Here is a 10,061-nt window from a genome sequence, read left to right as displayed (position 1 = left end):
CAACACAGTGGGGGGATGGCTAAAGGGTCAGTGGGAGTGGCAGACTGCACCCAGCAGAATCTTCTTGCCAAGGTGGCGAACAGCATTGCTATTGGTCATGCCTGGGGAGGTAGGGGAGCTTTCAGCGCTGGAGGTGTTCAGACGTGGCTTTGGCTGATGTAACCTGGTGTCCGTGGGTCCCGCTGCGATGCGGCCTTTGGGCTGGAGACCTCCAGAGGTCGCTTCCAGTCAACAATTCCATAGCTACGTAACCCACGTTAAATACCTGGCATTGAGGGGTGAAACTGCAGCAGCTCTTTCCCCGGTGTCTCTGTACTTTCCCCGGAGCAGGGCACAGCTCCCAGGCCGCACCAGGGCTCCATCCCAGCGGGAAGGCGCGGCCGTCCCTGCCCGGGGCTGCGGGCACCCGGGGCTGCGGGCACCCGGGGCTCCCCAGCGCCGGGGGTCACAGCACCCGGGGCTCCCTGGAGCGGGGGTGACGGACAGCGGGGCCCGGCAGCAGCAGCAGCAGCCCCAACCCCTCCCTCGTTCCCTGCACTCCCCCATGGCTGCTTGCCGCCCGCGCCTCCCCGCTCGGGTGAGCGATGGGGACTGACGCCGATGTGGCGGAAGGATGCGCGCCGGGGCCGCGTTTTCGGCGAGAGGCACAGGCCGGCGAGCGCCGGGGCTCTCCCCGCAGCCAGCCGCTCCGCTGAGGGGAGCGGGGCCGGGCGGGGGCGCGGCCNCGCGGCGGGAGGGGGCGGCCCGGGGCAGCGGGGCCCGGGGGGCGCGCTGTGCTGTGCGCATGATCGCGGCGCCGGGCTCGGCCCAGGAACGGCGGACCCCCGCCCCCGGCCGGGTCACCCCGCGGGATGCTGCCCCGAGGGATGCTCCCCCGAGGGATGCAGGCCTTGCGGGCCCCTCGCCGTGGGGGCCTCTCGGGCTGGTTATTCCCCCCGGCAGCGCGGAGCCTGCCCCGGGGGGCTCACGGGGCCGGAGGGGTGCGCCCCGAGGAGGGTGGGAGCTGCGAGGATGCACCCCCGGGGGTCGGCTCGGCTCGGGGGCTGCCCCTGCGGGCCCCACCCAGCGCAGGGCACCCCGGCTCCGCAGCGCATGGCGGGCTGCCAGCCCGGGCACCAGCGCCGGGCCGCAGGCCATCCTTGTCCCCCTCCTTCTCCGGACCCCCGCGCTGGGCTGTGCCCGCCTCCGGCCCTGCCCTGCTGCCCCGTGGGGCCGGTCCCGCCGCGGGACCCTCGGGCAGCGCGGCTGGAGCCTGCGGTGGTGACAGCGCTGGTGACAGACGCGTCTGGCAGCGCAGGGCTGCCTTCGGGTGACAGCGTTACAGCGGTGCTTGAGAGGCGCGGTGCTGCAGGTATAAAGCCCTGGGGCTCGGTTAATCCCGAACAGAGGTAGCCATGGAGCCGCGAAATCAGTTTGGGTTTGTGGCTCTGCTCGCTGAGCTGCTGGATTAGCGGATTCTTTGTGTGACCCAAATTTGTCGGGCTGCTGGTTGTATTCTCGCTGGTTTTTTTGGTCCCACTGTTATTTCTGCAGATCAGAACAGTCTAACCCAGAAATCGTTCCCAGCTAAATAGCAGCTAGGAAGGAAAAAATATAATGCCGGTTTTAGGAGGGTGGGGAGGAAGAAATTAAGATTAATGCAAAGTTTACCAGTACTCTTTGTCTCCTTAAAAAAACCCAACAGTACTCTTAAACAGCCGTGTGTTTGAATTGAAAAGAAACGTTCTTCTAAAGGTTATACAGAGAAAATAGACAACAATTATGTAAAAAGCCTCAGGAAAGTTTTTCTAAACAAAATCTGCTATTAACCAGGAGGCACCCGGCAAGCACAGAATGGTTAGAAGATATTAACTTCAAAGCAGATAGCGAACTGAAACCCTAGCAGCTCTTGCTGCTGGAATAGATTAGGTTTTCCATGAGTCAGGCTGGAATTAGTTTGTTTGCATTTGGTACCTACCTGTTTGTGCACCTGGAATGGTAACAGCGTGGTACAGAGTTGCTTATGCTGACCAGGTTAGCGGCTGCATTTTTAATTGATGGATATCAGTGTGACAGGCTGAGCTGAGACAGTGCATCAAATCTTGATTTTGGGTTAAAAAAAAATCTGGTTAGTCAGTGCTAAAGCTATTTGCATTTTGTGTTTTTCACAACGTGGGTGAACAAAAATGCTGTTTTGGAGCTCTTGGGCTGCGGTGCCCAGCTCTCAAATATCATTGGCTGTGTTTGTATCAAAATGAATCTCACCAAAACATTCATAAATCACTCCTGCCAGCGTGAGGCTTCACAGGTAATTGAACAACATTAAGTTTGTCTCTGCTCCGAACTGTTTAAATTGCTTCTCCGTGGCAATCACTGCGCAAGGGGGAGCGGGCTGTGCTCCTGCCTCCCCTCAGGGGCACACGGAGCCGGTGTGCGGCACAGCCTTTCCAGCCTTTCCACCACGGGGCTCTGCTTCCCCCGCTGGGCTCGGCAGCGGCTCTCCCAGCCCTGCGAGGGTGCCTGCTCCTCCCTCCTTCTCTCCCTCTTCCTCGAATATGTTGGAACGGCTTTGCAGCATCCTGAGAGAGCCTTGGGAGCCCTTCCCCACCTGAGCGCTGAACTGGCCTTTTGGGCACCAGCACAACCTCCCTGCCATCGTCCTCTACCTATAGGAAGAGAACATGTGGTGGCAAGGCAGGGGTGTCCCAGGCAGGGCATTCTCTGCCATTTCTTCAGAACAGCAGCAATAGAAATCGCACTTCTTCATTGCCTCTATTTCCCAGTGGGGTTTTTTGTTTTGTTTTGGTTTTTTGGGGTTTTTTTGGCTTCTCATTCTAAAACAGTTGCTCCAATAGTGCTGAAGGCAGGCTGGCAGCCAGTCTCTTGGAAGCTCAGAGATTTACAAATTACCAAGAACTAAGAATAACAAACAATAAAAACAGTACCTAGCGTGATTCCTGCAGCTGTGGTCCAGATCCACTACTGACACAAGACTGATGTGCCTGTGTCTGTCCAGTAAAGCAGGAGCAAACTTCGCTTTTTAATTGGAAAAAAATGGGTTTGGCTTGATCCCATTCTAGCGCATTTCCCTTCATGGGAAGGTAAGACATTCTCTTCATGGCTGTGTGCTCCAGTGCCCTGTGTGGGCTGTCAGACACAGCTGTGCCACATCTGTCTGTGCCTCCAAGCTGCCTGTGGCTGCAGTGCTGGAAACAGGCACTGCCTGTAGGGCCCAACCCGCTGGCCAGTGCTGCTAAACTCTGCCCTGTTCCCGTGTGTTGGGGGACAGAAGCATTAAAGTATTTTGAGACAGTGGAGCAAACCAAACACCCTGCAAAGCCTATTGGCTGTAGCCAGAGGCAGGCGTTCCCTGTGCCAGCATGGTGCTTTAAATTCACAGATCTGCGACTTTTCCAGAATACAGTTAAGTTTCATGTTTATGAGTCATCCAGGGTTAACCACATGCTTGTGGAAAACAGTAAGAGTCGAGCAAGAAACTTACCATTTTTGTTGTTTTCCCTTCTCCTGTCCTCAGTCTCATAAGCCAGTACCGAAATGCATTGATGTGTTTTCTTTGAAAGCTGGCAAATTTGACATCTGAGGGCTTTTTGGAGGGAGCACAAGGTTTCCTCTCGCAGGCCAGGCAGAAGGGGCACGTGCAGCTTTTGTGCTTTACCTTTTGTAAGAAAGGGTTGAAGAAAACCTTCCCTCTGCAAGCGGCAGGAAGAGAGCTGGGCGTGTGCTCCAAAGTTGCCATCTCAGCACTCACAAGCTGTGTTGTCACCCGTGTCCTCACTGGCAGCATCTCACAAATCACCTCTGCTCTCGAGTGCGACTTCCAGCACCCACCAGCACTTGCAGTGATCACTAAAATGTGAAGGCTGTGTTAGACAGTGCCATTAGCTCTGTGTGACTGTAGCACAGACGGCCGCAGTCCCTGCGGGCAGCTCCCTGCCCCGGCTGCACTCCGCAGTGCCCCGCGGAGGGCACGGGGAAAGCAGAGAGGAACCATCTCTTTTCCAGATGTTGTTTTCGGGTGCCTGGGCTCTGTTTTGCACTGGGCAGCTGTGGATGCAGCTGGCAGAAAAGGGGGTGCCAGTGCCAGGTGACCCTGTGACTCTGTCCTCCATCACTTGATAGGGTCACTCACCATGGATGTGCCAGAAGAGTTGCAGGGAGGAATTATTTGGAATAGAAGAGAAAGGCTGGGTTTGGCATTGTTGTCGAAACTAAAGGAGATAGATTTTTAGCAGCTTTATACGATTCTGCTTTCTTATAATACATTATTGTGTTATTAAAGTTATAATTACCAGGTATCAGTGGCGAGTCAAAGTAATACATGTAAAGAATAATTTTTACTTAGATAATGTCTTTAGTGTGTATGACAAAGCAGGAGAAGCTAAATTGGTTTTCTTACAAATTATCTCTGATCTTTGAACACATATGCATTCATTAAATGTGCCGTGCTCAGATATTTATGTACATAGCTGTGGAAATAATTAATTTCCATGGTTCTACTTGTATTTAGAATTTTTTTCTTCTACCAGCCTAGTGATAAACATGCTTGGAAATCACTGTTTAACTCTTGAGGTTTTTTCCCCCCTCTACAAAAATGGGATTTTTTTCCTACATCTGTTGCAAACATTTCAACCCTTAAAGCACATAAAACAGAAGTGTCTATTGATCTCCTGAGTTGACTAGAATAAACCTTTAAAACTACTTGGTTTAAACACAAATTTGTTTTCTTCTTGGAAGAATATCTCCTGGAGGTTTAAGGCATTAGCTTTACAATTAGCTAAAGGAAAAACTGGGGTTTTGTTAGACATTGCTTCTGAAGCCACTCTAATAACAAAACATATGCGTAATAAACTACATAACACTGATGGCAAAGAGAAAAGCTTTGCAATAATTCCTTTGTGAGCTGATTGATACAATTCACAATCAGTGGAAGTGCTCACATAGAGGAAAGCGGGAGAAGATGAACGTGGCACATCAAAATGCAGAACATAAAAGGACTTTGAAAGGGAAACTTCAAAGTTGGGGATCCAGATGCTGGAGCCCCTAGCTGTGATTTAGGATGTGAGCACAGGAACGTGACTGCTGAGGGAACAACACTTTTGAGAAGAAAACAGAGTCCAGATACAAGCCATGGCAGAGGGAGAGGTGAGTGCTGCCTCTGCACTCACAGGGATTTCAGTGGAGCTGCTCAGGGTCAGCTTTGGGTTTGATCTTCTGCAAGCTCAGCCTGCTGGTGTGATGGGAGTGAAGTTAATGCTAATACATATTTATGAAACTGCCTTGCAGTCACTCCAAAATCCTTTTCCTTTGCTTTTCAGCCTTGTCTAGGAAACCCAGAAACGTATTGTGGGAAGAGAACAGGCAGAAAGCTGAGTGCCACGTCCAGTCTCAAACATCTCCAGGGACAGTGCCTCCACCATCTCCTTGAGCAGCCCATTCCAATGTTTCATTACCCTTTCAGTGAAGAAATTCCTCCTAAAGTGCAACCTAAAATCACCATGCACCCTTATGCCAATGCAGTGCTAGGCAGAAGAGGTTGCATCCCCCAAAATTGAACCATCCCATCCCATCCCATCCCATCCCATCCAGCATGCTGTTCCAGCTGGTGCAAGCCTGCTCTGAGCCCCTGCTTTGTGACCCAGCCACAGGCTGGGCTCTGCCCCAGGTGCTTCCCCTGGGGTGGGTGTTCAGCCTGGCCCCATTCACCAGAGCCCAGCTACTGCTGCCAGCCTGTCCCTTGCACTGTCCAGAGACACTGAGCCCATGCCATGCAGTTCTGTGTAATTATTTGAGGAAACTGGAATGTGTTAATGAGTTATTTCCAACCGCCACCCCGCCCCAGCCCAGGACAGCTCTGAACTTAGAGCTCATATGCTTTTTAAAACACCCACAGATCCTAAACATGTCTTTCACCTTGTGCAGAAAATAGAGCATTTTTAAGTGAGGTTAAACATATACTTGAAAAGACAGTGTATTCCTTATTTCTTTTTTGTAATGATGGTCCTAACTGAATTACTTATACTTTCACAGAGAAAAATCTCAGAACCACAACAGCTTGTAGACAGTTGGGTTTGCAAGTGTTGGTGCTATTTCCTCTCCAAGTAGGGTCAGAGAGAGTGAGACCTGTTGCTGGACTTCTCTTTGAACTCACTGATCATAGTTTTATGTTTAAATTATTTCATGCCACATTCATATCACTGAGTGCTCTGTTTATACAGCACCTGGTCCCCTGGTGATGGGAATGCAGCATGTGCTGGGCATGGGAAGTAGCAGAAGCTGATACACACCCCAAACTCCCCTTTTCAGAAACTTCTCCAGACTCCTCTGTGAAAGCAAGGAGCCAAACTCACCTTATTGAAAACAAGCTGCTGGAAAAGGCTGAGGGATGTGGCACAGCTTCCCTTGCTGTGGGCGAGCCAGGAGGGGTGGTCTCACAGCTGCCGGCTGGGTGGTTAAAAATCACCACCAGTTCCTGCACCACCTGCTCAAAATTATCTCAGCGGATCTGTTGCTGCTTCCTGCTTGGGGGGTGCAGCCCCCCACCCTCTCTGCATGGGTGGTCTCACAGCTGCCGGCTGGGTGGTTAAAAATCACCACCAGTTCCTGCACCAGCTGCTCAAAATTATCTCCAGCGGATCTGTTGCTGCTTCCTGCTTGGAGGGTGCAGCCCCCCACCCTCTCTGCACGCTGGTTCCTCCCCATGGCAGCAGCACCTGGGGCAGGGGTGCTCCCGGAGCAGCAGAGCCGCATGGGAGTGTGCGTGGGCCAGGGCTGCAGACAGTGAGCAGCACAGGCGGGGGGCTCAGCTCTCCCCACCCGACCCCCAGAGCCGTGTTTGCACGGGAGGGGCTGCAGTGGCCAGGCGGGAGCCCTGCGGTGCCAGGGCAGACAGATGCTCTCAGCCAGAGGAGCAGAATGAGCCCCCCGTGCTCTCCCAGAGCCCTGCTCCATCTGGCAGCATTACCCGAGTCTTCCTTCCCACCACTGCTCTGCTTCTGATTTTAAATAGCACAGTATGACAGGAGCATCACATCCCAAGTGATGAACCAGCATTTTTACTGTGTAATTCCCTATTTACCTGCTTTTAACTACAGCACCTCCTCTTGATCTTTATCTGATGAGAGCAATCTTTTTCCACCGGGAATCAGGTGATAAGCATTTAATCTCCTGCTTCAGTTTTCTTTGGGCTCCTGCATCACTGACTTTGTTGTCAGTTGTTCCTGCACTGGGTTATGAGCAAAATGCTTTCGTGCCACAGTTTGTTGTCTGGTTGATGAACAGGCATCTTTGGCAATAGACAAATTCATAGCTGTTACTTAATGTGTAAGTAGGAATCATAAGGCTAATGTGAATGGGTGGACAGCAGGCAGGAAAACATGGAAGCAGCTGTTGTGGTGTAATCCCAGCTGGCAGCTCAGCCCCACACAGCCATTTGCTCCCCCCACGTCGGGATGGGGGAAAGAATTGGAAGGGTAAAAAAGTGAGAAAACTGAGTGGGTTGCATAAAGGCAGTTTAACAGGCGAGGCAAACCAAGGGACTCATTGCCTCTTCCCATGGCAGGCAGGTGCTCAGCCATGCCCAGGACAGCAGGGCTCCATCCCCTGTGACAGTGACTTGGGAAGGCAAACACCAGCACTCCAAAGGTCCCCCCTTCCTCCTGCTCCCCAGATTTCTGTGCTGGGCATGGTGCCACATTATGGGACATGCCCTGGGTCAGCTGGGGTCTCTGTGCTGGCTGTGTCCCCTCCCAGCTCCTTGTGGAGCCTCTTGCTGGTGGGGTGGGTGAGGAGCAGGGAAGGTCTTGGCTCTGATAGTGCAGCTCATGATGACAAAACCAGCCCTGAATTATCAACACTGTTCTCAGCACAAATCCAGTCCACAGCACCATACCAGGTTCTGTAAAGAAGATTGACTCTACCCCCACCCAAACCACCACATCCCCCAATTTTCAGTCCTGCATTCACAGTTATAGGAGGAAAAGGAACTTGCTGTGCTTTTGGACCTTCACTAGGAGTCACAGACCAAGTGAGCTGGGGTCCATGTCTCCCACTCTGCCTGGTGAGGCTGGGTGAGGGCTGAGGGTGGGACACTTGGGCACAGGGAGTGCCAAGGTGCCCCTAGAGTGGTCTCTGCTCAGATCCTGCTCCTGTCCCCAGCTGCCTGCCCCTGCCAGGGCTGGCTCTCAGCAGTGCTGCACCAGACCGTGTCTGTCTGGGGAAACCAGGCTGGTGCCTGCTGGGCAGTGATTGTGGCATGCCCAGGACTCCCCTTCTCTTGCTGCCAGGGCACTAATCCAGTTCTGCAGGAGAAGCCTGCACACAGCATCTGGTGGGGACAAACCTGAGCCCAGGGTGACAATGTTGCTTTTTTCATCACTGAAAAGTCATCTTTAACCATTCTCCATCCTGTGTAGTTGGTTCAGTGCTAATTTATCCTTGGCCTCCTGCAAAGTAGTTGGGGTGTGGGAATAAAATAATGATGCTGTCCACATCCTTTCTCCTTTAGGTATATACCTTTTTCTTCCTTTAAAAATCCCCAAACAGCAAGAAAGTGGAAGGGAAAACCAGCTTCCTTTCTTACGCACCTTTAAGTTATTGAGGGTTACACCTGGGGCATTTTCCCACAGTCCCAGGGAGGGTCAGAGATTTGCAGGGCTCCTGTGAGGTCTGGGACAGGCTGAACTCTTCCTGCCCTCCCTCGTCCTTGGCTGCAATGTCCTGGTACCCACTCCAGGCACAGAAAGTTGGGCATCAGCCCATCCTCAGCACAGCTGCAGAGCTGGGCTCAGGCATGCCCCAGAAGGGGAGGAACCTTAAATATGTCTGCTCTAAACCTTTCAGCCATTTGCTCCATGTGCAATTGATCTGGGACTAATTGAAAGCAGGTTTTGGCAGTGCTGTGGCAGAGCCCTTTTTGACACAAACCTCAAAGAGCAGCTATCACATTAAAGTTGCTTAGAAAACATCACCTGCTGCATGTGCTGAGATGGCAGAGAGCCTTGGAAACCTGGAAAGCTTTGAGTGCTGATACTGAAGAAAACTGTTTTGTTGTCTTGTGTTGTTGCCAAAGCAGAACTACCTGGTCTGGGACCATCCTGTGATGGAAGAGCTGCTGAAACATCTGTTTCACATGGGGTCAGAGAGAGGAAGCTGCTGTGGAGCCAGAGATGGGGCAGACCTGGCCATCAGCTGCCAGCCCAAAGCATTTCATGGGAAACCCCCATACAAAGCCTGTCCTGGCTTTGGTCCTGCTGACCTTGATGGGGCTTTGCTTTCCCTCAGAGCTGTTCAGGGTAGCTGCTGGCACTGGGAGGTGTTTGTCTGTCTGTGGCAGGGACCCTCAGCTTTCAAGGGTTCCTTGCAAGGGCTCCTCTGTGCTGGTAAATAGGGCAGGCTCTGTGTGAGCCAGTTACCAGATGCAGCTGTTGGCAAAGAAGTCAAGGGCGCTTCCCTCTGGGGTTTTAAATCTTGCTGTGGAGGAGTGGAAAGGCTGTGCAAGAGGCCAGCAGAGGAAAAACTCCTCCCTGCTGTGTTTTTGGTCTGGTGTCTGCAGAGGGACCTACTGGCAGCTCCCAGTAAGGCCGTGGCAGCACAGCCAGCCCCCAGCTGCTCCCCAGGGCTGTGGGACATGGCAGGGTGGTGCTGCTTCTTCAGGTGCTTTGGAGGCAAGCTGGAGGTCTGTCCTTCCATAGCAGGTGGAGAGAAGATGCCTTCAGGCCTTGGTGCAGCCCTCAGCAAGGTGCAGGCTGGATGGACACTGCATCCCTTGGGCATCCAATGTGTGGCCAAGCAGATCCCAGTGAGGGCTCCCTTTGCTCACCAAAGATGCCCTTCTGGCACTGCCCCACGTCCTGGTGCCAGTTATGGGAAGGAGCCTGATGCAGGCTGGTTTTGCTCACCAGCTCCATCAGTCCTGCTGGGTGTAGAGCTTATTAGGTACCACTGCCAAATAATTTATATTATTAGTAAGCCTTGAAATCAAATTGCACCAGACACCTGCTTCTCCTGCGGCTGCCCCACAGAACCGCGGTGTTATGCTGTGGCTTGGAGCCCAGGTGAGGTGT

The 10,061-nt window shown here is 52.8% G+C and overlaps 1 protein-coding gene across 3 annotated transcripts in view; it reads left to right on the top strand.

Annotated features, from left to right (window-relative positions):
- Positions 1–10,061, top strand: part of CD99L2 (CD99 molecule like 2) — a 30,425-nt gene continuing 20,364 nt past the window's right edge. The window contains exon 1 of one of the 3 annotated variants that reach the window (XM_039717409.1): positions 1–109. In XM_039717409.1, coding sequence (XP_039573343.1) covers positions 16–109 — 94 coding nt within the window. In that variant the 5' untranslated portion in view covers positions 1–15. Of the gene's footprint in view, positions 110–898; positions 1,352–10,061 lie in introns of those variants that run through there. The other 2 variants (XM_039717408.1, XM_039717406.1) reach the window with 2 other exon arrangements.

Source organism: Passer montanus, unplaced genomic scaffold (assembly GCF_014805655.1).
Source record: "Passer montanus isolate IOZ18808 unplaced genomic scaffold, ASM1480565v1 scaffold38, whole genome shotgun sequence".
In the NCBI taxonomy this organism is placed as follows: domain Eukaryota; kingdom Metazoa; phylum Chordata; class Aves; order Passeriformes; family Passeridae; genus Passer; species Passer montanus.
The sequence above is the reverse complement of the archived record's forward strand: the minus strand, read 5'-3'. Positions and strand labels throughout refer to the sequence as shown.